Here is a 27,969-nt window from a genome sequence, read left to right as displayed (position 1 = left end):
GAGAGGCTGGTCATCTTCCTGGGCCACTGCAATGAATGACCACAAAACAACGGAGACACATCCTCTCCCAGCTCTGTTTGAGATCAAGGTGAGGGCAGTCTCTAGGAGGGGTTCCTTCCCACCTCTTCCAACTTCTCAGCATCCTCGACCCGCAGACACACGACTCCAACCTACGTCTCCATCCACACCGGACCCCTCCCTTCTGTCTGAGTATCCAGTTCTCCTCTTCTTATCAGATTTGGGGCCTAATCAGGTAGGCTCCTGTCTCAATCACACCTGCAAAGACCCATTTTTCACATAGGGGGTACATCAATGCTGCATTCAGCTCTCAGGGCAGGGAACAGCCGGCCTGGAAGCCCGGGGCGGGAAAAAAGCCTGGGCGCCGCTGAAAGGGCCGTCTGCTCTGGGCTGACCCGGCCCCGCACACCCTGGGTCCCAGCCACAGGGTGGGAGAGTTCCAGAGACTCACCCCCACAGGCAGATGAGCAGAGGAAGAGGGCTGTGCGGTCAGCCCCGGGTCCTTCTCCCCACGCCCGTCACAAGACCCTCAAGCTGTTTCTTTCCAGCCATCAGCCCTGGGCATGGATGCTGGGTTATTTCATGTGCCATCATCTAATCTCTGCTTTACAGCAGAGGCCCAGATAGGCAAGCCATCTGATCCTGGTCCCTCGTCCCCAACCACACGCTCAGCCAGCCAGAGGCCAGCCTCAGGTGGGAGGATGAACCATGAAATGACCGAGCCGAGTTCTGAAAGAAGGTTTTAAAGGAAAGCGTCGTGTAGGGGTCAGGAACCCTCCAGGCCTGGCTCTCCCCATCGGCCAAGACCCTCCAGGACTCCTCCAACTGCTCACTTCTGCCTTCTGGGCCTTGTGGTGTAGTACCCAAAATGACCTCTGGAGGGAAGCACGTGCCCAACTTTCCCAAGAGCTGCCTGGAAGCAGTCTGTCCACCCAGGTGGCCGAAGGGCGAAGGACTCTGCCCACAGAGGTAAGCCATTAGCCCTCACCCAACGCACACAGATGGGAGGAAGCCACAGGCAGTCCCTGAGTATGCTGAGAGCGGGCTCTGCTATTGCCGCCCTGGGTTGGTGTGAAGCTGGGGTTTTGGGGTGGTGGGTGACACAGGGCAGGTAGAATGGAGGGGGGGAGGTGTGGCCCCTGCCTGGCAGACAGGCAGGTCAGTTCAAGCTCTGTCCCAGCACACCTGTCCCAGCCTCCCGCACCTCCTGCAGCACCAGGAAGCCAGATTCTTGAAACTCCATCTAAGGGACTGTTGCAGCCTCTGCCCAGGGGACTCACCCTGAACAAGGCCTGGAAAGGTCGGGCTTGGAACCCAGACTGAGCTTCATGCAGGCTAACAAGATCTGACTTTCCAGGCCTCAGTGACCTGATCTGCCAGGTGGGGATGATGCCAATGAATGCCGTGAAGGACAAGGGAGTGCTCTGAACGCTCCAGGGCCGCCCTCTGGCCGCCATTCTGCAAAGAATCCAGAAGGTGGGGTCATTTCTGCAGCAGGGGAGGCCTTGCAAACCTTAGATTCCCCACAGAGCTGGTCGGCTTCCAGGAGGGCTTCCTGGAGGAGGGGGCAGCCCAGCCGGGCCAGTAAGAAGAAATTCAGAGTCGCACTGCGGAACCTGCGTAGCCCTGGCCGCTCCCAAGCAGGCGAAGCCCAGCCCGAGGGAGTGGGCGTGGGGGCTGCGACGTTGGGGGCGGTCCCAGAGCGGCGCTGGCCTCCGGCGGGAGATTCCAGACTGGACTCAGAGGTGCGAACCCGCTCGGCTGCGAGTCACGTGGGCTCCCGCCGGCCAGGTGGGGACAGTGACGCAGGCAGCGCGGCCAGGTACCTGGGGCGCACCCCGCCGGCCCCTCCCACCGCCGGCGCTCGGAGCCGGAGCCGCCGGGCGCGCGCCCCGCCCCACCTGGCCACCCACCTGGCGGGGCCGGAGGGCCGCCTCCCGCTGGGCCGCACAGGAAGTGTGGGGGCGGGGACGGGGAGGGACCGAGCGGCCGGACAGAGCGCCGGGCCGGGAGCTGCTGCCCGCTGGGGCGCGGAGCCCGGAGGCTGTACCGGCTGACGCTCTCGTAGCTCCGTCCTCCGCCCCGCAGCGCAGGTAAGCCTGGGTCCAGGTGAGAGGGGGAAACAAGTGAGCCTGGGAGACAGGTGAGCCGGGGAAGGGACGGGTGAGCGAAGTTGGAGGCAGGGGGTGAGCCTTTGGGAGGGGGCTGGCCCCTTTCCTCTCCTTCGCTTTTCCGGAAAGCCCCGCCCCGGGGGCCGCGACATTTGCGGCTCCCTCCCTCCGCAGTGGCTGCCCAGCGAAGGCAGGGGGAGGGGACCAAGCCTCCCTGGACCTAGAGTCCCTGACCCCACTCCTGGGCTTCAAGCGTCCCAGCTGCCCGCTTCCTTTTCTCCTCTAAGCCCTAGGGGACACTCCTCCCCGTGGAGGGGAACCCTGCAGCCCATTGGGGCATCAGGGCTGAGAGATCCGTAGGAAGCCCCTGGGACCTTTGAAAGCAAGTGGAGGGAGGGAGCAAACGACTCTCCCAACAACTCTGGAGAATCTGTTGCCCAAACCCTCTCTGGTACCAAGTGTAGCAGCCCCAAGAATGAGGACTCCACCCCACCCTGGTGGGCAGATGGAGGGGACCTGCTCATTCTTGTCTAAGGAGGGTGAGCTCAGGCTCCTGGAGCTGTGGGTCCCACTGATCCCAAGACCCCTGTCCTCGCTGCCCAACCTCTGTTTCTGCATCCCGGAAACAAGGATCTGTTTTGAGATTGAGCTGAACCTCAGCTCAACAGGGGCCATGTTGGTGGTGGGGGTAACTCCACATCCGACCTGAGGGTGAACAGTCTGTACCTCTTGGTGTGGGGCCTCAGGGGGTGCTTGTCAGGCCAACCTGTCTACCCTGCACCCCCATTGACTAGTGCTTGGACATAAGGGCTCCAGGTCCAAATCTTAGCTCTGTGTGACCTAAGTTAGTTAAGCCCTCTGGCCTCAGTTTCCTGTCTGTGAAAGGGGAGCAGTTAGGTGCTGACTCAGCCGAAGCTGGCTCCTCTTTTAGTCGCTGCCCTGACGATGCCCATAGGCTGTAGAAGCCAGCATCACATCTTGAGCACTACCCAGGGCTTCCCTGGGTCCTCCCTGGCACTTGCAGGGGGGAGTGGCAAGCTGGCAGAGGCCCCTCCCCTTAACCCCTCTTACCTGAGCACCTAGGAGAGAGGAATGTGTGGGGGACGGAGCATGCCAGTTCCCCAAGGGCTCTGATTCCCCGGGGGCTCAGGGAGGCGGGGGATTGTCTCTGACCCTACACGGAGATTCTCTTCACCTACACGGGAGGAAACCAGGTGCAGAGGTGAGGTGGCGTGACATGGCTTGCCCCTGAGACGCCTGTCTGTGCGTGACCTGTTGGGCATGGCACTCACCACGTCTGGGTCCCGGAATTTTAGTTTCAGTTTCTGAATGGATCTCAGCTGCTTGTCTCCTTTGCCTGTGGCAGTTGCCTTGCCCAAAGCCACTGACCACCTGTATCAGCGTCTTTATTTCCAGGGAGAGTCACTGCTCACCCAGGCGTCCCACTGGGGCAGCGAGGATCTAGGTCAGGACGGGGCCTGGCTCCTCGCCCAGCTCTCCGCTGACCGGCAGCCTGACCCCAGCAGGTCACATTCCCTCTGCACCTGGTTTCCTTGCCTGGCAGAGCAGGGAAATATCCGCCTTCCAGAAGATCAGTGAGGGGCGAGACACTGGGGGTGTGAAGTATTTGGAAGTCACCTGTCTAGGCTGTCCAAGTCAGGGCTCTGATTTCTTATCCGGGGCTCCTCAGAGGAAACAGTGTCTGTGCCAGCCAAGCCTGTCACAGGGACAGGGTTTTCGGGGTGGCTGTATTTAGAGACAGGATGGGAGCCATTGGCCAACTGAGCCAGAAGGGTGGTTTCTGAGGTGTCATAGGTGCACGAGGCCCACCACCCGCTCCCACTGCCAGGCCAAGGGCAGCCAGGAGCATCTTCCAGCCCCCATGGAGGTGGGTGAATCTCCAGTTAGCTGAGGCAAGGTTTCTCTGCCTCATCACTGCAGACAGTTTTTCCAGATGATTCCTTGTCGTGGTGGTCCTGTGCCCTGTAGGGTACTGAGCAGCGTCCCTGGGGCTCTACCTGCAAGAGCCCCCATCTGTCCCAGCTGCCTTTCAGACAGACCTGTGTGCTGTGTGGTTTATGAAGCCCAGTCCTGCCCTGGATTCTGTGTGACTCCCAGTCTCCAGCCTGGCCAGGCAGAATTACCTGAGCACAAGGCCATCATGGTGGGTCAAGTTTATCTGAGCAAAGATGAGGTCATGTGAATGGTGCTGGGGAGGCCGAGTCCTGCCCTCCCCCCCAGGCAGGGTCTCATCAGCCAGACCTAGAGGAAGAGATGCCCCATGGATGGAGGTGCCATGGTGACCTCACCCGAGGAGTGGCAGGTCCCACAGTCGGTGCCGTGTGGATCCTGGTGACTGTGAGAGCTCGGTGATCAGAGCCCCAGGCCAGGCAGGAAGGCTGTGCTTCTTCAGGGCAGCCCACAGGATGGCACAGAGCCTCCTGGGGTCCAGGAAGCCCATCTTTCAGGAAGAACACGGGTGCTGGGCTGCAAGGAGTCAGGACAAGGCCAAGTACAGCTTAGGACTGGACAGGCTGAGTCAGGTCACCTGAGGCTGCCGGAGATGTCTCTACCTCCACCTTTACCGTCCCAGCCCCCTCCTCCCGACCGAGCCCCACGTGCCCCTTACCCAGCTCTGCATGTGCACTGGGGACACAGGGAGGCTGTGAAATAAAAGTACTGGTCGCTCAGTCGTGTCCAGCTCTTTGCAACCACATGGATTATAGCCTGCCGGGCTCCTCTGTCCATGGGATTCCCCAGGCGAGAATACTAGAGTGGGTTGCCATTTCGTTCTCCAGGGGATCTTCCCAATCCAGGTTTCGAACCCAGGTCTCCTGCATCACAGGCAGATTCTTTATAGTCTGAGCCACCAGGGAAGGCCCTTACACACCCACCCCTGTATGTGCGCTGGGGACACTCAGAGGCTGCTTAGTGGCACAGGGGGAAGCTACTGCTGTGGTTCCCAGGATCCAGCTGTGGGGGCCTCCCCAACCCCCACTCTGAGTTGAAGCCAGCAGGGCGTCACCCAGGAGGGGCCACAGGTGGGTCTGGAGCCTCTGATGGTGCTGCCCTGGCGGATTCTGCTTTCCTGAAGCAAAGTACCAAGCGGGCTAGTTCTCTACCCAGCTCACCAGGGCCTCTTCAGGGAGATGGGGTCCCAGGAGAGGAACAGGACAGGTGCCCACGATACTAGCATTCACGTGTCAGCTTGGGAATTGAGCCCAGCTGTTCGTGGGGACATGGACAGGAAGTCATCCCTGCTCCTGAAGGATGCACAGGCTCCATGGGGGAACAGAGGGACGGATGGGCCACACACAGCCCCTGCCATCATGGACACTGGTTGGGGAGCTTTCCAGGGATGCCTTTGCTGGGGAGCAGACTTGCCTCTGTGGCTCGAGTGGTCGCTGCAAGGTGTCTGGCCCCTCTCAGGGACATTGTTGCCCAGAGAACGTGGCTGGCATTGAGTCTGTGCTCTGGGCCCTCCCCTGTGCTGGCTGCAGGACACCAGGCAAAGGCCAGAATCCAGTGAGGATGATGAAAGAGAGGCTCTTAGAGCCAGTTGGTTGGAGGAGAAATCCCGAGACACAAACTCAGTAGGGAATCCCAAAGAGCCTGCCAGGCAGAAGTGTGTGCTTGTGTATATGTGCTCATGTGTGTGTGCCCACAGGGCACACAGGTCTCCCACCAGCACTTGCCTGTCTCTTAAATAGAAGCCAATGGGGATGTTGAAACAGCATGTGGAATCCTTGAAACAAGAATAGGCTTCTCAAAAAAAAAGAAAAGAATAGGCTTCTCTGCATCAAGAGCAGGAGAGAACTCTTGTTGGGACCATGAAAACAAACGTTTGGTGGAAGGCAGGAATCTCCCGCAAAGGAGGACGAAAGGCAAAGGAGAGAAGAGGTCTGAGATGAGGAGGAGGTCTCAGCAACAGCTATTCCAGAAAGAGACCAAAGCATCAGAGGTGGGAGAAATGATAAAAGAAACAGCACCAGAGAGCGTGCGGACCTAAAAGGACATGTGGCTGAGCCCGTGGCTCAGCGAGTAAGCGCGTATCGATGGCTGCATCCGTCCTGTGAGCAGTAAAGCAAGGGCCCCACCATCAGTGACCAGGGCTGGGGAGCCTCCGGTCGTGACGAGGAGGTGAAGTCAGGCCAGCGTCAGTGTCTCATTGGCAGTGGAAGCTGGAAGCCAAGGGAAGACGGCTTCTCCATTCCTGAATAAAATCATCTCCAGTGGGACGCTCCAGGCACAAAGACGACATTTTCAAAGGTCTCCTCCCGTGACCCTGCCTTGGGAAGGTGCCAGGGGGTGGCCCATAGCTCAGTGGGGAGGGAGGGAGGAAAGGGGAGGACCAGGCTGCAGGGTCGGGGCCAGGGTGCCAAGCCCTAAAAGCAGGCGAGGGACGGCCTAGCAAGGGCAGTCTGATGCCTGGACCCTGTAAGCACAGCATCCAGATGCCTGGGGCAGGGGCACTGGAGTGCATGGAGAAAATTAACGGGAGGAAAACCAGCCAGTAAACAAGAGGGAAATATTAATGGGAGGGAGGCTGGGCGGGCCAGGCTAAGACAAACACCCACAGGGTATGGCCGAGCTGGGGCTGGAGCTTCTTCCACTGGGCTGGAAACAGTGGGTGATGCCCCCAAGTAGGAGATGGAGAAACAGCAACTGAGCCTTATTTGAAATTGGGAGAAAGGTGAGAAGCCGGGAATGGTGCTTTGTGGCAGGCAGGGTAGGGGTGGGGCATGAGGAGAGGACGCCTGTCTGGGATGATCAGCCTCTTAGTGCTGTTGGACTTTTGAACCTACGCCCAGGCATCTCTGATCAGCTAAACCCAGGGAGGAAGAAGACGGGCCCTGTGACGGCTGCAGCCCCAGGAGCCAGCTCCAGCCGGGCACAGGCTCTGGGGCTTGTGCAGAGCGGGATTGCAGCCCACACGCCTGGCACAGTGCCCCCCTCCTTCAGGCCTGGGTTCCGGGCTGGTGGCACCCCAGGCCTGTGGGTGCGGCCGCCATGATTAGAACCGAGGTCACGCCCAGTAGGGGCTGGCCTGACCAGCTCCATCTGGTACCTTCCAGCTCCAGAAGAGACTTTGTCCTCTCCTGGGAGAGGCTGTGCCACTGGCCAGGTCTGGGCCAGGGCTTCAAGGAGGGGTCAGGCTTGGAGCCTGAGATGGGGAGGAGTCGGGGAAGAAGGAAGTATGGAGGCCAGGGCAGGGGGTCCATGGGCACCACAGTGTTGGTGCAGGCCTCTCAGTGCCCGCAGCGAGTTTTTATAACAGTGTAGCAGCCCTGCAGTAAATACACCATGGCTAGAAAAAAGGACTCAGGGCGTCTCCTGGACACCCACTCGGGCGCATCTGCTTCGTGTGTGTGTACACGCGCTCACATGCGTGTGTGCTCAGTAGTGTCCGACTCTTTGCAACCCCAAGGACTGTAGCCTGCCTGGCTCCTCTGTCCATGGAATTTTCTAGTCAAGAATACTGGTGTGTGTTGCCACTTCCTAGTCTAATCTGCTTCTTGGCATTGATGGAAACCTGCATTTCTCAACCAATCCTGGGTACCGTGCAGCCAAGTTAACAGGGGAGGCTGACTAGGGGAGGTATGGACCCACCCACGGCTGCCAGTGCCCAGGGAGGCCTAGAGTGGCTGCCCTCCTCAGCCTGGTGACTCAGAATGTCCCCAGGAATGCGTGGGCTGTTGCCCTGCTGTGGGGGTAGCCAAGGCTCCAGGTCCATCCCTCCCTGCAGGCCTGGAAGCCTGAGCCACACACGCCTTCCTGGGATGGTTTTAGTGGAGAACATATGAGCCGGGGCAGAGAGCAGGGCGGAGAGCCAGGCCTCCAAGGGAGGGGGTCCAGTTGTTCCAGCTGCCTCTGTAGGTGGGAGAGGGCAGGATGCCCCCTCCCTCCCTCCCACAGAGCTGCTGGGTGAACACCAGGGTCAGTGTCCTCCCCAGACCCACAAGGAAAGTGGCAAGGGACTCCGTGGCGAAGCTCTAAGCCGAGGCCCCCCGCCAGCAGGGCCACCTGGGCCGGTAACCTGGATCCTTAGTTCTCCATCTGAAACATAGGCTCCCACCCTTGACTGGCCTTTGTAACTTTAATGTTCAGAAGTTCTACATACATTAATATGAGAAGCGGATGAATGGTGGCTATCTTTGTTTCCCTTAAAAGTAAACAGGAAAGAATGAAAGGAGCACCTTCCCTCTGTGTTACATTTTGATCCTGTGAGGTTCTAAACCACCAGCTGATCCTCTTGAGGTTCATAGATGACCTTCTCTTCAGCACTAGTGATCCCCCCAGCTGTTTGGTGGCCAGGCCCCCATTCAAGCGCTTCATGTACAAGCTCCCCGCCCCTCCCAGCAACCTAAGGAAGCAGGGGTAGGGTGATTATTATTGGGCCCGCTTTACAGATTTTGAAACTGAGGCACAGGGAGCCGCAGAGGGAAGTGACAGTGGCAGTGGGAGAGAAGATCCTCAGGATGGATTGGTCAGTGGCCCGAGGCTGGTGCCCAAGAGGCCCAGGCTGTGGCAGATGGCGCGGACCCATCCACACTGGCTAAATGATGTGCTCCCAGACAGGATGAGCCAGTCTGTGCTGCAGCAACAAGTAGCTCCATCAAATGCTTAGATGTGCGGGGTCCGTGGGGCCCTGCTCACCCCAGGCCCATGGGACTCCATCCCTGCGCACATGCCCGCCATCCTTGCTGCAGGGGAAGGCATGGCGGGAATCTTGCAGTGGTTTCTGAAGCTTCTGCCAGGAGGGACATACATCCTTCTGCTCAGGCCTGGCCGTGCTGGGAGGAGGGAAGCGGGTGTACTGGTGGGCAGATGGGACAGAGGGCTGCCTGTTGGGGAGGGGTGGGCTGCCAGGCCAGCTGAGGGCTGGAGGATGGGGGTAGGTGGGGACGGAGAGGATGAGAGGGCCAAGGTGGGGTAGGCTGCTGGGAGGGACAGGCTGGACCATCCGAGGGGATGCGGGCAGAGCCAGCTGTCCTCGGAGGCACCCAACACAGGCCACAGCGATGCCCAGGGAGTAGCAGTGTGTGCTGGGGCTGCGGGCTCAGGGTCAGAGCTCTGCAAATGTCCCCTCCCTTCTGGGTTCCCGTGCACACAGTGACCGTGCCTGGCAAGACTGGAGATGGATTGTCAGGCCTGTTCTAAGTTCAGAAGCCTGGGAAGGGTGAGCGTGTCTCGGGACCCAGGGAAACATGTAGATGATGGCCACAGTGGCTTCGCTGTGCGTGGGGCTGAGAGTCGGGGAAAGGCCCTGTAAACAGCAGACACGGTGGCTTCGCTGTGCGTGGGGCTGAGAGTCGGGGAAATGCTGTGTAGATGACGGCCACGATGGCTTCGCTGGGTGTGGGGCGGAGAGTCAGGGCAGTCAGACAGGCCTGAGTTCAGATCCTGGATCCGTCGCTTCCTGCCCTGTGTCCCGGGTGGGACTGGCCCTGGCCTCTCTGCCCAGTGAGAATGGAGACGTGGTGTCCCTCGGGCTGGATGAGACCTCACACCTACACCGGCCCCTCAGCCCGGCTCGAGCACCCCAGGGTACTGTCTGCTGCAGGCCTCGGGAAGCCCAGCAGGCAGCACTGTTCATCCTTCTCCTGTTGACTGTGGGAAATGGTGCCAGGAGGCCAAGTGGCTCTTCCAGTCCAAGTCTTTGGGGTCCCAGGCCACAGACCTGCACTGCTATGAGCTTACCCCCCAGCAAGGGGAGCACAGAGGCCTCGCCAGGTCAGCCTCTCCGCAGTCTGTGTCTACCTGGTCCCCAAAGCTCAGACAGCCTGTCGTCCACCTGGGTCCCTGCAGGTCCCTGCTGTCCCGAGCTTCCCCAAGTGCCTCTGGCCAGCTGTGTACTGACTCCCCTGAGGACTCCTGGAGACTGTGGGTGATGTGACAGCCAGCTCGGCTTCAGGTGGCAGGACCAGCCTTTGACCACCAAATCCTGGTTGACTGTACCCCAGACTCCGGCTGGATCGGGGCTGCCCTCACCTCCATCCTTTCCCCCAGGGTCCTGCGGCCACTCAGCATGTCTCAGCGGTACTCGGACAGCTCCGTGGAGGAGAAGCTCCTGGAATACCGCTTCCACTCGGAGCTGCGGCTAGATGCCAAGGGGAACCCAGCATCTGGGCTCCCAGTGGTCCGCAGCTCCCTGCATAGCAGGAGCAATGCCGCCTTCCAGCCTGACACCCCGGCACCCCCAGAGCTGCCCCCTGAGTCCCAGGAGCCCAGGACCATCATCCTGAGCACACAGAGCCCAGCAGCCCTGAAGATGGGCACACAGCAGCTGATCCCTCGGAGCCTGGCTGTGTCCAGCAAGGCTAAGACCCCGGCCCGCCACCAGAGCTTCGGGGCAGCCATGCTCAGCAAGGAGGCTGCCCGGCGGAACCCCCAGCTCCTCTCAGCCCCCAGCTTCTCCCTGGATGACATGGACTTGGACACGGGCCCCGGGGGGATGCTGAAACGAAACCTGAGGAACCAGTCCTACCGGGCAGCCATGAAGGGCCTGGGGACTCCAGGTAGCGAAGGGGGCCCCGTCCAGCTCACCCCCAAGCTCCAGGCTCTGGCTGAGGAGCCTAGCCAGCCTCCTGCTCGGCCTGCAGCCAAAAATAAGGTAGGAGGCCCATCTCTCCGGTCACTGGTGGTTGGGGGGAGGTCTGACCACACCTTCACATCATGCAGGTGCCCGCTTGCACAGGCTCCTGGGGGGATTCATTCCTGTTAGCCCAACAGCCAGTCTATGAACAGAGCGTGAATGTCCCCATTTTATAGATGAGGCAGCAAAGGCTTAGGTCAGGAAGTTGAAGGCATCCTGGCTCTCAGCCACAGTGGGAGCAGTGTGTGGGGAGGGCCCTCTGAGCCCTTGTCCTCAGGCTAAAGACACCCCTGGCCTGGTGGGGGAGGCGCCCCTGTCATGCCTGCCTGAGAGCCTGGACCGCGACTCTCCACACCCACCCAGGGCCAGGCCTGCGGGGTCCTCCTCATTCATGCTGGCATCATGCCTCCAGCTGACACTTCCTGAGCCCTCAGCCACCGGGTTGACAGGCCCTGGGAGAGCTCCCGGGATGGTGGGGCACAGGGTGTTATAGGGGCACCGTGTGCTGGGCTGGGGGTTGTCAGGGTGCTGAGGGAGCACAGAGCAGAGGGGTCCCCAGGAGCTCAGGGCCTGGTGGGGAGGGGTCCAGGAGAAAAAGGATTAAAACAGAATCATAGACACAGGGTGGGGGCAGGTAGAGGGGTCAAGGCGACAGCAGGCACCCAGACCTGGAGGCGGAAGGGATGGGGGTGCTGGGCGGGGTGGGGTGCAGGGAGCGGGACAGCAGCCAAGTGTGGCTGGGAGCACCACGGCCCTGACCAGCATGGAGAGTTTCAGGCCCCAACTTGTTTCAAGAAACCAGCTCCCTCTTTCCTGGAATCCAGGGACCTGCGAGGTCACGGGAAAAGGATCCTGGACAAGGAGGCAGGCTCAGAGCAGCAGCTGGAGGGTCCAGGGCATGTGGCCCCTAGAGCCCTGCCCATCCCCAATCATCCCTGCAGATCCATGCGCCATCAGCTGCAGGGACCCCAGCCTGTGCTGGGACTGGATGCTCACATGCCAGCCCTGCTCCTCCTGCCTCCCGAGGTCCCAGACCTGTGGGGCACGCATGCAGCCCTAGTGCCCCACCCAGTACCCCTCATGGTTATCCCCTAGCCACAGCTGTAGTGCCCAGCCTCCCTCCAGGCCTGGTCGTGATGCCCCACTTTCCTGGGTATCCCCCATGTCTACAAGCCTCCACCTCCAGGCAGCCCTCCTGGACCTGCCCAGCCCTTGGTAACCTGCCCTACCCACTCTGAGCCCCTGTCCCATACTGTCCTACCTGCCCTGGCCTCCGCTTGGTGGCCCCGCATCCCTTATGGAGCCGAGCATCTTCTGCGTGCCTAGTGGAGCACCTCCCATTGGGTGTGGTGTCATGCTTGGAGCGTGCAGTGGTCTCTCGGAGAGGGAAAGCTGCGACCCCCACCCACCCCTCCTCCCACTGACCACCTGTGTGTCTCTGTACAGAAGACGCTGGGGCGGAAACGTGCACACAAGGGTTCCTTCAAAGACGGTGAGTATGGCCAAGAGGCTCCCTCGGACAGCACTGCAGCCAGACTGGGCTGCGGGGCTGGTCTCACTGGGCCGTCCGGGGAGGTGGTGAATGTGTTGAGTGGGATCCCTCCAGGGCCTGGTGGTCCATCTTGCCCTGCAGCTCTGAAAAGCCTAGAAAGTTCCCTTGGACCCTGCCATGCCCGGGGTGGGGCAAGGGCAGATAGAGGCCCCACGCTCACTCGCAGGAGCTGCCTGTCGAGCACACTGTGTGCACCAGGCCCTGCCAGTGAGACCAAGGCCTGGGCAGCAGTCACACTGTCCACAGGACCCCAGTGTTGGAGGCTTGGGGCCATGGGTGATGGCTGGGCGTGGCAGGGCCCAGAGCAGTGCATTCACCCGGGGTGGGCTGCCTCCAGGACCCCCTGGGAGTTGGAAGCGTAGGTGCCCTCCCAGCCAGGACGTAGCCACTGGTGGGTATGAGAGGCTCCAGCTGGACAGGCCCCTGCTTGAGCCCCAGCCTCTGTGGACAGCACAGGCCCGGGCTTGGGAAGGCATCAGGATCAGACCCCAGGAGAGCAGCAGCAATGCCCCAGGTCTTGGGGCCATGTGGGAGCGAGAAGCTTGTCTCAGCCACCACAAGCTGGGCACCTGCCTGGTGGGGCTGCCAGGCACCTGCCTCGTGGGGCTGCCCTGTACAGCCACTGCGGAGCACCCTTAGCCCCCATCCAGTCCCCTACTACCGCCCCCCCCAACCCCAGGCCATGCAGTTTGGCCCCTGATGTGCTCTGATTTGTCCGCTCAGCCCTGGACCAAAGGTGTTTGGCATGGGGACACCCTGGGCTCCCAGCACCCCCATGGGAGCCAGCTGGCCCAAGGGGAACCCACTCTGGGGGGCTCTGCACCACCTGACGCTCTCAGGGCCTCCTCAGGGGGCTCGACCTGCAGGTCCCTAAGGGGATCAGACTGCCCAGAGCCCCCAGGCCTGCAGATGACACACTTCTGTCCCCAGACCCCCGGTTGTACCAGGAAATCAGGGAGCGAGGCCTGAACACCAGCCACGAATCTGACGATGACCTGCTCGATGAGCCCCCCAGCCCCGAGGGAACCCGGAAAGTGGATGCCCCCATCGTGGTCAAGAGCTACCGGCCCCCCCAGATCACCTGGAGCCAGCTCCCAGAGGTAGGGGCTGCAATGGCAGGGAGAGGCCATGGGTGGACCTCCCAGTGAGGGGGGAGCTGCCCAGAAGCACCACATCTGTGCTCCCTTTTCAGGGGCATCTTGCTGGTGCCTCAGAGCTGGCCTGCCCCATGGGGCACCTTCAGGGGGCTTCTGGGGGAGAGGTTAGGGGCAGTTGTCATCTGTGTATGTGTGACAGGCATCCCACAGGTGAGCTTCATGCCCTCTGCTCCCTGCTCAGGCTCACCTGTATGGAGCTGTGGGCACAGGGCACCCCTTCCCAGGGCGCTGACCCTGAAATGTGCCTGGAGGGTCCGAGTGAGGAGGCAGGAAGGGTGGGGAGAGGCCAGGCTGAAGCCACGTGCCACTACCAGGCCCCCCACCACCTTCCACATCAGAAATCGGGGTTGGTCCCTTCAAAGCAGGGCGGTGGGGTCTCGGTGGAGAGTGTAGCTGAGACAGAGGCCCCCGAGCTCTAAGCAGAGAGTCAATTCTCGCTCCCCAGGAAGGTGCAACTGGCCTGGGGCACACAGGCTGCTGCCCCATCCCCTGGGAGCCAAGGAACAGAGCTGCAGGGCGGGCTGTGGGCACAGTGGGCAGTGGGGTGAGGGCCCCTGGCTGTCCCTTCTGTCTGTGGTACGACAAGTTTCCTCATCCACACCCCGCGGGGTACGAGGGGGGCTAAGGCACTCCGACCACCTACTGAGCTCCACAACACTGCCTGCCGTGGGGTCACTGGCCAGGGAGGGCCCAGGAGAGGGTGGGGTGAGGGAAGACAGCTAAAAAGGGCTGGAAATGCATGTGTGTTTCCACCTGCCCGGGTCCAGCTGCCTGCGTGGACATGACCTTCGGGGTCAGAGCTTGGTCAGGATGCTGCACCACAGAAGGCCGTCTGAGGTTCTGCTCTCGATCACTTGAGCTCAGGGAGTCTCAACCCAGCCTCTGGGCTGAGGAGGGAGCTTGGCACTTACCAGCCCAAGCGCTGGTGGCAGCCTCTGCCCAGGCTGGTGGGGAGGGGAGAAGGATCGGGTGGCTCTAATCCTGTAGTGGGCTCTCCCAACGGTCTGCAGGGACACAGTGGGCATGCTGTGATTGAGCGGGCCACACTCTAGCCAGGGCAGCTATGGGCCAGGGGGCCTGATGGGTGGAGAACAGGGCAGTGCGCCTTGCTGGAACACTGTTAACCCTACCTCCCAGGCAGGGGTGCTGACTCACCTGGCCCAGGTGTGCCTGAGTCGTGGCCCTGCCCCCAGCACACCCCTCAGCTTTCCCAAGGCTCTTTGCCTCTCCACCACCACCACCTCCCAATTGCCACCCCAGGCAGCTCTGTAGGGCAGAGCCCCCTCCCCACTCCCAGTGCCTGCTGGCCTTTCCCTCTGGACACCCATGCTCTCTCTTGGCTGTCCCTGGGCGCTTCCCAGGGGAGGTTTCTACAGAGAGGAGAGATGTGGGTGATGGGGCTGAGCAGGGACAGGCCAGCTCAGCAGTCCCACTGTGCCAAGCCATGAGGGGCAGCTCTGCCATCCACGCTGGCTCTGGTCCGACGAGAGGATGAGCATCTGGGAGGTACATCCCGTGACTGAAGCCTTGCTGTCTGCAGGTGGTGGAGTCGGGCATCCTGGACCAGCTTCCAGCCGAGGAGCGCAAGAGGCAGGAGGTAAGGGATGGGCAGGGGTGCCTGCTTCTGACAGCCCAGGCGGAGGCAGGGACAGCAGCCATGGTGATGTCACCCACTCACTCACTGGCTGCCTCCTGGTACCAATGACGGCTGATGCCCTGGGCATGGTGAGGGTTGGGAGTGACTACCATTACCCACTTTCCACACGAGGGTGGGAGTCCTTGCCAGAATGCAAACCCAGGAGAGCGGCTCACCACCCACCCCCGGCCCCAACAGCTGTGCTGACAGCCCCACCCATGTCCTGTCCAGAGGGCCCAAGTCCTGCGCCCCCATCATATCCCCACAGCCTGAGTGCTTGTCACCAACACACCCTGGGCCAGGCCCCCTGTGTGGTGGGGTGGCTCCGGGCAGGGCCAGGGGCACGGCTGCCCCACGTCCACTCTGCTCTCACCCCAGGCCATCTTCGAGATCCTCACGTCCGAGTTCTCGTACCAGCACAGCCTCGGCATCCTGGTGGCCGAGTTCCTGCAGTCCCGGGAGCTGCGGGCGACCATGACGCAGATGGAGCACCACCACCTCTTCTCCAACATCACAGACGTCCTGAGCGCCAGCCGGAGGTGAGGCCCGGCCCAGCACCCTGACACCAGCCCAGGCTGTCAGGAGGGTGGGAAGGCCAGGGCTCCAAGTGACCCTGGTCTGCAGTGTGGATGGACCTACCATCTGCGGGGGCAGGAAGCACAAGAGCCTCAAGGGCCCTGCGGCCACCAGGAGCTGGCCCCAGGGCGCACGAACGCAGAGGGCCAATGATGAGGCATGACGTGCCTGCAGAGCGGAGCGGGCGGGGGCAGCCTTGAGTTGCAGCCCCGGGTCATATTCCACAAGGAGGCATCTGGGGCCCAGCCCAGGGCTCTGGTTGCAGGGCCGGGAGGTGGAGGAGGGGCTGGGTGTGCAGCTGCAGGCCTGCCTGGGCCTGTGCGTGTGTATGTGCGTGTGTGGCAGCAAGTCGGTGTGTCTGTGTATGTTTACTTCCGTGGAGGTCCAGTCAGCACCCATGTGGTCCAGCCCCGCACTGCCCTGTATCCTAGGCAACCTCATCACACCCTCTGCGGTCTCCCTGAGCTCGGCGTCCTCTCCCTAACCTAAGGGGAGGGTCCCATGCCCACCCCCTTGCAGACAGGGGCGAAGTGTGGGAAATGACCCATCTCACTGAGCATCCCCCATTCTGCTGCCCCAGGGCCCCCATGGAATCCAGGACCGTCTCGTCCCTGGGATGGCACTTCCCGTGGGACTCCAATGACAGGCCATGGGAAGTCTGAAGCCCCTGACTCAGTGAGGGTCTGGGGTGGGCTGCGCCTTCCACAGCTCTGACCTTTGTCCTGTGTCCCCGAGTGTGGCAGGGCTGAACACATGGACCCTGCTCTCTGCTCTCCATAGACCCCAGGCTCCATCCCTGCCCCCTAGTGGGGTGTCCCGGCCTCCCTGACCCCCTGACCTGGCCCTGGTAGCTCTTAGCCACTCCCAGTGGCCTCCCTAGAAACTGGCTGTTTGGGGTCAGCTGCTGAGGGCCAGCTATCCTGTGAGAGGCCCTGACCAGTGTGCGCTGCCTGTGCACACAGATGTGTGTGTGGTCCTGCATCCAGGCAGCCAGGCCTCCCTCTCGGGGCAGGATCTCGGGGTGGGGATCCCCATCTGCCCCAAGTTAGGATTCTCAGAATGCTCCCACTTGTAGGAAGGGCAGCCCCTTCATGAGTAGAGGGTCAGGCTGGGGCCCAGTGAGTGGGGGCATGAGGATCCCTGCCCACCTCCAAGCCAGGCCTCATTCCCCCTCCCTGAGACCCTCACCAGGCTTACCAAGGATAATAAGAGTCCAGGGCCCCAGGGCAAGGAGCCACAGATTGGTGCAGTTTCCTGTCCTCCTCTGGGGTTGAGGGACCTGTCACAGGTCCTGGGTGGGGCTGCTGGGGGCTCCTTGGTGTCCTCAGAATTGGAGCCTGGGCCCTCCTCCCTAACCTCTCCCTGCTCCCCCCACTCACCCCAGGAGGATGGTAAGGACCCTGCTGGACTGGCTGCCTGGGCCTGGTGGCTCCCCACAGGGGTGTGGGCCAGCCGGTGTCCCCGTGTGGGGCAGGTCTTGGCTTGGGACTCTGCTCTCTGCCCTCAAAGGTCAGCCGACTGTCTTATCTCCCAGACACCACCCCAGCTGGTCCTGGCAGCCCCACTCAATAGGCTCTGAGAGTCAAATGTGGGTAGAGAAGCTTGTAGCTTGGAGCCCAGGGTTGGTCCGAGCAGCTAACATGGGAAGGAGCCTCGGGACAAAGGGCTTTGCTCAGGGGCAGAGCTCTTGGGGTGGGAGGCCCCTAGCTGCCTTGGCCAGGGCCTGGTCATGTGATGAGGCCTCAGGGTCCAGCACCTTCTGGCTGTGCAGGGTGTGCCCGAGGCTCCAGCCAGCAGCTGACACCCCCAGTGACCCAACGCGGGTCCAGCCAGGCCCAGCCGCAAGGCAATGGCTGCCTGTGGGAGCGAAACCCTAGGCAGCCCTGGGTTAGCACCAACCAAACTCATTTATCTTCATCTCCCTCCCCAAGTCCTGGATTACGGATGAGCCTCAGCAGGGACCCCAGCAGGAACTGGGGGTTTGCAATCACCTGCAAGGAGCAGAACCCCTGCCCCAGCCCTGAGCTGGGGAGAGGGGGCCAGGCCTCCAGGCAGATGTGGGCAGTTCTGACCCAAGTCCTAGGGAATCAAGTCAAAGCGACAAGTTCTTGGTCCTACCTGTCTGCATCCCATGATGCGATTAGAATCTATGCCAGAATCTCCCAGGGAGTGGCCTTGGATTTGGCCATGGGTATATGCCCAGTTACTTCAGGTTTCAGGAGCAGATCTGGGGTTTTCCCAGGAGCGCCTTGGGCAGCCAGCCCACCCTGCGTGCACTGCAGTACTTGTGTGTATGTACTTGCATGTGTGTGTGCACGTGGCCGTGGACAGACCAGCAGCTCCTGGCCCCCCACCCCCGCAGATTCTTCGAGGACCTGGAGCGGCGGCACAAGGCACAGGTGTGCGTGGAGGACATCAGCGACATCCTGGAGGAGCACGCGGAGCATCACTTCCACCCCTACATCTCTTACTGCTCTAACGAGGTCTACCAGCAGCGTGCCCTGCAGCGGCTGACGTGAGCCGGCCCCGGGTCTGCAGGGTGGGAGGGGGCTCCGGGAGGAGCAGGCCCCTTTCCTCACTGCTCACAGCCCAGCTTCTGGGGCTTCCCTCCGATTCCGATTTCTGGACCAGCCCCACCGCCCACTGCAGCTGAGACCTCGGTCTCTGTTGCAGAAACAGCAACGCCACCTTCCGGGAGGCCCTGCGGGCAATCGAGCAGCGGCCGGCGTGCGGGGGTCTGCCCATGATTTCCTTCCTGATCCTGCCCATGCAGAGGGTCACCCGGCTGCCCCTCCTGACCGACGTGAGTGCACAGCCCTGGCCCCAGCCTGGCGTCGCCCCTCCTGACCTCGCTGAGTGTCTGTCACAGACTTTAGCTGCCACGGTGACCATGGCTGTCCACAGGGCTCTCTCTGCTGGGAGCTGCTCCAGCACTTGGCGGGTTTTGGTCCCTTCCTTGGTGGGTCATGAGGTGCTTTCACGTCCTGAGTCTGATTTGGTGTTCCCCAGACCCCTGCTGAGCGTCAGTCCAGGGTTGTGGCTGCCTCCTACCCAGAGCCCCTCAGTCAGTTGTCCTGTGTAGACCTGGGGTGACCCAGACACCGTCACCATCCCCAGGGGCTCCCTGGAGTGGCTCATGTTCTGAGATGCCAGCTCATGGGACCGAGGGGTTCGTGGGGGTGAAAACTACACAGCCATACACAGGTACACAGGTGTACACTCATGGCAGGCGCAGTGTGCATGAACTCTGAGAGGCAGCCTGTGACCCATGCTCCGTGGGTCAGCGTCCCAGGCAGACAGGATATCAGACCCTCTAGGGCCCTCTGGGACATGGAGAAATAGAGGCTTTGGGCCCTTCCTGCTGGAAGAGGACAGCCAAGGACTGAAGGGGTGGGGCCTGGCAGGAGCCCTCTGAGTGTCCCCAAGGTCTGGCTCTGGTAGGGGAGCCCCTGCCTCGGAGGCCGCTGAGCCAGGGTACAGGAGGCTGCTCGTGGCTTCTTATGGATGGTGTCTTCCTGCAGACACTCTGTCTCAAGACGCAGGGTCACCCCGAGAGGTACAAGGCAGCCAGCCGTGCGCTCAAGGCCATCAGCAAGGTGAGGAGGGCCCAGGGGTGGGGGTGGGAGGTGGTATCTGAGGTGGGGACCCAGCCCAGCCTGATGGCAGAGACCCTGAGGGCGGGGCAGGGAGGGTTTCCAGGTGCTTCCTCCCAAGCTTCTTGAGTGCTGGTGGGGAAACTGAGGCCCAGAGAGAGTGAAGCTCACACAGTCAGTGGGCCTGGGCAGGACGGGGCCTAGGGCAGCCATGAGGGCCAGCGCCGTGGGCGGCCAGGCCAGGCTGGACGAGGGGTGGGAGTGGGGTGCCAGGCCATGGCCCAGCCCACGGCAGCCGCTCTTCCGTGCACACCCTGCAGCTGGTGAAGCAGTGCAACGAGGGTGCCCACAAGATGGAGCGCACGGAGCAGATGTACACGCTGCACACACAGCTGGACTTCAGCAAGGTCAAGGTAGGCACCCCCGATCCCGCCCCAGCCCAGGCCCTGCTCTGAGGCCAGGGGTCACCATCCCCAGGCTGCAGGCTGGAGGCAGGCTTCTGGAGGTGACCTCCCACCCCCACCGTGAAGCCTAGGACTGAGCTCTGCCTCTGCCTCTCCAGCCCCTTCCCCACCTGAGAGCGGCCCCTTTGCCCACAGGGCCCAGCCCCAGCTCTCCTGCCTGAGGCTGGCTGGGCAGCTGGGTCTCTCTCCAGCTTGTGCCCCCACCCCCAGGGCTGCAGGAGCAGAGAGCAGACCCGGCGGCTGAGTCGGGGGAGCTGGCAGGCCCAGTCGCAGGGCTCTCTCTGGGCCAGGGCTCCTTGTTAGCTGCACTGGGAGCCAGGGCTGGATTACCTCAGAGCCGCTCAGTCTTCCCTGTCCCTGGCGGGTCTGGAGGTCTGGTGGTGGAGGTCTCGGCAGCCTACAGCCCCTCCCAAGCAGGCAGAGCTCAGACCTCTGCCCGCACAGCTCCCCCACCAGCCCACAGACTAGCCCATCCTTGTGTGGTCCAGGGGCTGCCCTAACCGCTGCCCATGGCAGTGGAACTGCTGGCTGGAATCAGGGCCTAAAGGCAGCCTCTGCCCCCCACCCCATACTGACCTTGCGGCTCTACCCCAGCCTGTCTGCAACAGAGCCCTGCGGGCAAGAGGGGTGGGCAAGACTCAGAGGGGGCCTGGGGCAGCTCGGTGGGCAGGGCCTCAGCTTATCAAGCAGACTGAGCTGCTGACCTCCAGTCTGCAGAGGCAGCTAGGCAGGCTGGAACCGGATGGGAATCTGCCATGGGCAGGCAGGAGGACTGTGGAGCCATGGAGGGGGAACACAGAGGTTCAGATAAGGGCAGCAGGGTCCTTGAGGGTGGGTCAGGGTGGGCTTCACAGAGGAGGCATTTGAACCTTTGGCCGAGGTCCTGATCCTCTCTGCAGCTGGGCAGCAGAGATCATGTTTAGAGTGAAATATGTTCCCGACCAGAGTAAAGACCCAGACTCAGGCCAGGCTGACCCCTGAGCAGGGCTTTTACCCCCTACCCCCATCTCTCAAAACTGAAGGGCTTGTGGGCAGGGCAGCAGCGAGCCCAGGTGGGGGCGAGGGGGCTCAGAGCCTGGAGGGGTGGGGTGTGGGGTGGGGCATGTCTGGGGAGCAGAGGCTGGTGGGCAGGCTCTCCCAGCTCCCCTCAACCACCCTCCTGCAAAGTCTTCTCTGCCTCCCCATCTCTCACTAGCTTAGCAGGCCAGAGCGTCAGGGCTGGCCATGTTGACGTGAGACGCACGTGGGCAGGGGCGAGGTGTCCTGCCCGCCTGTGCCTCTCACGTGTCCCCCTTAGCCCAGCCTGTTTTCTAGGCCATGGAGGGGGAGGAACTTCATTTACAGGAAAGGCCCCTGGACACCAGATGTGGTCCTGCACACCACGGGCTCTTTGCGGTCTGCATAGGTGCGGCCAAGCCTCCTGGTTCAGGGGGGCCTTCAGCAGGTGCCCAGTGGGCCCCTAGGCCTGGCTGGAGGCAGGACGGGCCTATCCTGGGTTGCTGGGCAGGATCTGGATCCTGGCCTGGCACAGAGCTACTGCCCTAAGGGGCTCCTGTCCACAGACTGAATGGCCCTTTGTTTGAGGCCTGGATATTCGCTCTCCTTTCCTCGATCCAGCCCCAGGGAGGCCTGGTCACCCTGTTCTCAGAGGCAGGGCTTTGTCCCCTCAGCTGCATATCCCTGCCCCCCAGGATTCATCCCAGGAGCCCCTGAGAGACTCACCCCAACTCTGCATTGCCCCCTAGTCCCTTCCTGCCCCCCAGGACTCACCCCATCTCTGCCCTGCCCCTAGTCCTTTCCTGCCCCCCCTCAGGACTCACCCGTCTCTGCCCTACCCCTAGTCCTTTCCTGCCCTGCCTCAGGACTCACTTCATCTCTGCTCTGCCACCTAGTCCCTCCCTGACCCCCCTCAAGACTCACCCCTTCTCTGCCCTGCCCCCCAGTCCCTCCCTGCCCCTCCCAGGACTCACCCCGTCTCTGCCCTGCCCTCCAGTCCCTTCCCGTCCCCCCAAGACTCACCCCTATCTCTGCCCTGCCCCCTGGTCCCTCCCTGCCCCGCCTCAGGACTCACCCCATCTCTGCCCTGCCCCCAGTCCCTCCCTGTCCCCCCCAGGACTCACCCCATCTCTGCCCTGCCCCCCAGTCCCTCCCTGCCCCCCCCCAGGACTCACCCCATCTCTGCCCTGCCCTCCAGTCCCTTCCTGTCCCCCCAGGACTCACCTCCATCTCTTCCCTGCCCCCTAGTCCCTCCCTGCCCCCGCTCACGACTCACCCCATCTCTGCCCTGACCCCTGGTCCCTTCCTGCCCCCCCAGGACTCACCCCATCTCTGCCCTGCCCTCCAGTCCCTTCCTGTCCCCCCAGGACTCACCTCCATCTCTGCCCTGCCCACAGTCCCTCCCTGGCCCCCTCAGGACTTAGCCCATCTCCGCTCTGGCCCCCAGTCCCTCCCGCTGATCTCTGCCTCCCGATGGCTGCTGAAGCGTGGGGAGCTCTTCGTGGTGGAGGAAACTGGGTTGTTCCGGAAACTCGCCAGCCGGCCCACGTGCTACCTGTTCCTGTTCAATGATGTCCTGGTGGTCACCAAGAAGAAGAGGTGGGCCCCACCCCTGTGTGCCAGGCTGCATGGTCTTGGGATGGGGAGCAGTCAGCAGCTGTGGCCTTGGAGCCAGGGGCGTGGGCTGGGGCCAGCCCTTGGGAGCATCCTTCCAACTGCGTGGCCCTCAGGCTGCCCATAGACCCCTGCAGCATCTGGCCAGCCACCTCTCTCCCTACAGCGAGGATAGCTTCATGGTCCAAGACTATGCCCAGGTGGACCACATCCAGGTCCAGAAGATGGAGCCCTCGGAGGCCTCTCTGCCAGGGGGTGGCAACCGCAGCTCCTCTGTTCCGCACCCCTTCCAGCTGATCCTCCTGCACAACAGCGAGGGCCGCCGGGAGAAGATCCTGCTGTCCTGCGACTCCGCGTAAGACGGGAGGGCTTCCTGGAGGCAGGGGCGGCCCTGAGAGCTCTGTGGGGATGGGATGCCTGATCCAGGGCTCCCGGGTGCTGCACTGTGCCAGGGACAGCCCAGTTCTCATGCAGTTCACTCTCCTGGGGTTGGGGAGGAGATGCCAGGTGCAAAATGTGCGATTGAACAGTCCTTTGTGTCCAAGGAGGTGAGGACTAAGGGGAAACAGGCAGGGAATGGGGGGTCCCCAGTGGGGCCCCTGGGGAAGGAGCTCCAGCAGACCCAGGAGGACAGCAGGGCTGCAGCACAGGGTGGGGGCCGTGGGGGGCAATGAGGTCAGAACAGTGGGGGGACCAGCACACCGAGGGGTACTGGCCGTGTCTCCACACTCCACCAGCAGGGCCCCTTCCCAGGAGGGAAGCCGAGGCTCTATTTCCAACAGCAGACTGCCGGTGGGGCAGGGCGTTCCAGACCAGCGCCAGGAAACAGGGCCGCCTGGGTTGTAGGGGTGCAGCCGCTGCCCGAGTCTATGGCCAGAGGCAACTGAGCTGGAGTGGACTGGCCTGTAAATCTGGTCAGCCTGCCCGGGGGAGGCCTGCATGCTGCTCCTTCCTGAGTCTGACTTCCTGCACCTCGGCCCCACCCCAGCACAGTGGGTCAGGCCCACCAGGGGGTCCACCCACTTACACCTCCTCAGGATCGCTCACCAAAGGGTGCCCGGGCAGCATAAATCTTCATCCCACTGCCTTCACACCTTGAAAGCTGTGGGGGCTCAGGGACCCCATCTTCCCACCATGTCACACTGGCTGAGGGGCATGAAGCAGAGGTAATCAGCTGGTGGAATCAGCCTCACTCATGGGCCCTCTCCCCCCAGGAGTGACCGCGCACGGTGGATCACAGCACTCACGCAACGGGAGAGGCAGGCGCGGGGCCCCCCAAACAAAGGAGGTGAGAGCCTGCCCTTGCAACCAGCAGGGCTCACAGCCCCTTCACTGCCTGGGGGCGGGGGTCAGCCTGGAGTGAAGAGGTGCTGTCCAGCCCCCAGTCCACCCCGCAGTCTGCCCCAGGGTGACCTGCCAGGTAGGGGCCCCACCCCAGTTACGTGTGTGTCCATCTGGGCACAGAGACCCAGCACTGGCTGAGGACTTCGTCGTCCCGGCTGCCAAGTGACCGGGGAAACTGAGGCCAAGGAGCTGGAGTGGATTGGCCCAAAGAGCTGTTTCCCAGCCCCAGCCCTGCCTGGCCCCTGAGAAGCCTGGAGCGCCCTCTGCTGGTGCTGGAAGCGAGAGCAACAGGTCCTGAAGCCTGGGAGGGGTCCTGGCTTTAGTGGAGGAAAGCTGCCCAGTGACCATGTGCTGGGACACCTGGGGGCCCCCGGCCTTCACCGAGACCAGGCCACAGGGGGTGCGTTTGGACAGGAACCCTGCCCACCCCTTCCCTGGAACAGTCCTGCCGCTGATGCCTGCCTTCCCCAGACCTACTCCAGGTGGAGATCACTAAGGCCTACCTGGCCAAGCAGGTGGACGAGATCACACTGCAGCAGGCTGACGTGGTCTTGATTCTGGAGCAGGAAGATGGTGAGCACATGGTGATGGGCCTAGGGGGTCTTGGGGGGGTCGACGGGCCTGGAGGTGCACAGAGGTGGGAGATGGACCTGGGGGGTGTGCATGGGGTGGGGGGAGATGGGCCTGGGGGGTGCATGGGGGGAGCAGTGGACCTGGGGGGTACATGGGGGGTGATGGGCCTGGGGGTATGCAGGGGGGGACAAGGCCTGGGGGGATGCATGAGGGGGCGATGGGCCTGGGGCCCACTGGGCAGGGGAGCAATGGGCCTGCGGGGGTGCATGGGGGGCAGTGCAGTGGGCCTGCGGGGGTGCATAGGGGCAATGGGCCTGGGGGCTGTACACGGGGCAGGTGATGGGCGTGGGGGTGCATTGGAGGATGCGATGGGCCTAGGGGGTTGCACAGGGCGGGTGATGGGCCTGGAGGGTACATGGGTGGGGGACAATGGGCCTGGGGTTTGCATGGGGTGGGCAGAGAGGAGGGGCCAGCAGGCTGGTGCTGAGTGAAAGTCTGAGAACCCTGCCCACAGTCCAGAGCACACTGGTGTGGGCAGCTGCCCCAAGACCCCTAGAGAAGCAAGCACTGCATGGGCTCACACTGGGTCCAGGGACCCCTTCAACAACCTCCCTCAAGAATGTCTTCACATGAACCAGTCTCGGGCTTGGAAGTGGGTTCCTGGGCACTCTGTGTCCTAAGCAGGAGATTAGCCCTTGAGAGCAGCTGCTTAGGACGGGCCAGGTTGGTCGGAGCGAGCTCAGCCCCTGAGGCCAGTATCGGGGCCGAGCACCTGCTGGAAGACCAGCTGTCCATGTGACCTTGAGCAAGGTCGCTGATTTGGACAGGGTCAGCTCCAAGGGATGCCTGACCCTGGCATCTTCTGGAACAGTAGCTCTGAGGGCTGAGGACCAGACTTAGGGGCCCCACCCTCACCTGCTGGGTGTCTCGATCCAGGATGGCTCTATGGTGAGAGGCTGCGGGATGGAGAGACAGGCTGGTTCCCCGAGGACTTCGCCCAGAGCATCACCAGCCGCGTGGCTGTGGAGGGCAATGTGCGCAGGATGGAGCGGCTGCGTGTGGAGACGGACGTGTAGCTGGGTCTGCCGGCACCTTGCCAGGCCAGGCTGCGGCCGTGCAGTGTCAGTCCATGCTCCAGCAAGCAGCCCCGCCTGTTCCTGGGGAGTGCAGTGGGCTGGCCCCTGGGGCCTGAAAGGTCCAAGGCCCTGTGGGCTGCAGCATGGGCTCTGGACACTTCCAAGGAAGATGGTCACACGTCCTCAGGGGAGCATCCTCCAGGCGAGCTCGGGAGCCGTGCCAGCCCTGGCCCCAGGCTGTGTCCCCGGGAGGAGCCCTGCCTGACCTGCTTGCTGGCCTCACCCTCCCCCAGCTCCTGGCTGCCCTGTCCTGTCCCCTGTGCACCGAGGGGGCAGTTAGGCAGTGGGTGTGTGATCAAGGCAGATGGCCCTGAGAAGGGCGGGAATCACCTGGAGGGATCTCCCTCCCACGCCTGTACTGCCCCAGCCCAAGTGCCTAGGGCTGCCCCATGTTCCCAGAGGTGGGCCAACTGGAGGAGGTGACCCTGCGGTGCCAGCACTGAAGTTGTGACTTTGAGACATTAAAGTATTTCTTTAACATCTGGATTTGTGCATTTGTGAGCCCCAGCAAAGGCTACAGCAGTCCCTGCAAAATTCCCAAAGTGCCATGGGCCGGAACTGGGCCCCCTGTGTGTGGTCACCTGTGCTGGGCCCCAGGAGCTTGTCTGGGCCCACATTCATGGTCACCCTTGAATGCCAGTCCTTGGCCCTGCCGATCTGTCCACCTGGAACGTCGTAGGCAGGGCCATTCCCATGAAGCCCCTTGAAGCTGAGCCTGGTCAGTGGGTCTGGGGACTCGGGGACATGGCAGAACCTGCGGCGGAGCCCCACTAGGAGCTATGGAGGAGCCCCGTCCCTCACCTCCCTTAATGGCCCCGCTTCCCAGCCAGTTAGCTCGCCAAGGACCCCCTGGTACTTGTAGGTGGGTAGAGGTGTGCTGGCCTGGCCTCAGGGCAGGGGGAGAAGTGTGCTGCTCCCCAGGAGAGGGTGATGGCCAGCTGGTGGCAGGGTTCTGCTGGGCTAGGTTCAAGAAGGATAGGTCCACTCTCCTGGGAAGCCCCCTGCCAGCCCTCCCAATCCCAGCCCATGCCCAGTGCCTCTCTGGGCCCTGGCAGTGTTGTCCTTGGGGTGGGGGCTCCCAGTGTTCTGATGATCTGCCAGAGCCCTGCTGGGGCCCTGTCATCCTTATGACAGCTGGGGTATGCATCCCTGCCGCGACCAGAAGAGGGTGACTGGGGGAGACCCGCCCTCTCCCTTCCATCCATCCCTGAGGCTGGCTGCAGGAGGAAGGCCAGCAGGGGCCTGAGCAGGGTGGAGCTCATCCAGGCCCCGCCCACTGAACCTCCTGGCGGGGGTGTTCCACACCAAGAGGGAGGGGCAGCTCCTTCCTTTAACCTCCAAGGTGACCTACAGGGCCTCCAGCCTCTGGCAGCTGGAAGGGCCGTCCTGAGCAGGGCATCTACAGGACGGTGCGGGGCCAGGCTCAGTGTGAGAGGCATGATCATGGAGGGGAGGGGTCACCAGAGATCAGGCCCAGCTCCTCCCCCTTGGACAGGTGGGAATCTAGGGGCTCCATTCTCCTACCTGTGAGCTAACTCCCTACTGTTTTCTTGGGGCTGCTGGGGGGCAATCTGGTAACCAGGGTGAAGAGCAAGGGGGTGTGTGTGTGCACGCACATGTGTGCACCCTTGGCAGAAGTGGGTGGACTGCGTCACTGTGTAAGCCCTGCAGCACCCCTGCCCCTTCTCTTCCCAACTCTCAGGTGGGCAGGCCAGCCCCCGCCCATCCTTTTCCAGGCACGTTTTTGGTATGATGGAAAAGCTCCGAGGCATGTCCTCGGTTACTGACCTGGGGTCTGAAACCTTAGCTGGTTTCCTTCTGCGAAGTGGACGCAGGTCCTGACATGGGACCCCTGTCTGTGCCACACACCCCCACCCACTCCCACAGTTGCCACCCGTCCTCCCGGTCACTGGAACCCAGTGGACTTGAAGGCTGACCCCGAGATCTTCTGAAACTGTGAAGGGCTTCACATCTTTTCACCAGATAAATTCTGGTATTTCTGGGGCCTGTTGCCAAGTCAAGTGGAACCTTATGTTGTATTCTGTCTACTAGTGGCATTGAAGAACTATATATTTGTACAGCTTTTACGTGTCTCCTATCATCTCTATGATTTCACGGCCCACTTTGCCAAAGTCTTAAATCCTGCTCATCTGTCTCCTGCCCTTTTCCTTTCCCCGCAGGCCCGACACCACTTACTTCTTTGTCTAAACCAGGGCCATGTCCTGGGGTCTCCCAGGCTCTGCTGGGGTCAGGAGGAGCGAGTGATGATCTGATTCTCCACCTTTGAGGGAATATCTTCATTCTTCCCACAAGGGTTATTGGGCCTGACCCAAATCCCATCTGAGTGGCCCAGCATGACTCAAGCCAAGCCTCCGCCCCCAGTCCTAGGAAGGACACAGGCTGTCACTTCAGGGCTGTGGAGACCAGTAATGGGGGAGGGGAGGCAGGAGCCCAGAGAGGGGACAAGGAGCCCCGGGTGGCCTCCTGGGGCAGAGGCCCGGAATCCATCGCCTGCCCAGCTCAGCTCGCAGAAGACTCTTGGCACGCAGCCAGCATCTCCCTGTATCTGGTTTCTAGGAACTTTCATCAGAAAGAGGTGCGGA

General features: G+C 62.2%; 1 protein-coding gene across 1 annotated transcript; it reads left to right on the top strand.

Annotated features, from left to right (window-relative positions):
* Positions 1-1,991: 1,991 nt before the first annotated feature.
* On the top strand, positions 1,992-25,848 carry ARHGEF16 (Rho guanine nucleotide exchange factor 16). The gene is made up of 15 exons (XM_027975735.2): positions 1,992-2,111; positions 10,140-10,743; positions 12,172-12,217; positions 13,208-13,377; positions 14,975-15,031; positions 15,449-15,609; positions 18,009-18,161; positions 18,320-18,449; positions 19,168-19,242; positions 19,560-19,652; positions 22,147-22,298; positions 22,480-22,668; positions 23,528-23,601; positions 24,129-24,230; positions 25,167-25,848. The coding sequence occupies exons 2-15, from the start codon at positions 10,159-10,161 to the stop codon at positions 25,304-25,306; spliced, it is 2,127 nt and encodes a 708-aa protein (XP_027831536.2). The 5' UTR covers positions 1,992-2,111; positions 10,140-10,158; the 3' UTR covers positions 25,307-25,848.
* Positions 25,849-27,969: the final 2,121 nt, after the last annotated feature.

The sequence above is a fragment of the Ovis aries genome, chromosome 12, assembly GCF_016772045.2.
Source record: "Ovis aries strain OAR_USU_Benz2616 breed Rambouillet chromosome 12, ARS-UI_Ramb_v3.0, whole genome shotgun sequence".
NCBI lineage: Eukaryota > Metazoa > Chordata > Mammalia > Artiodactyla > Bovidae > Ovis > Ovis aries.
This window is presented reverse-complemented; position numbering and strand designations above follow the sequence as displayed.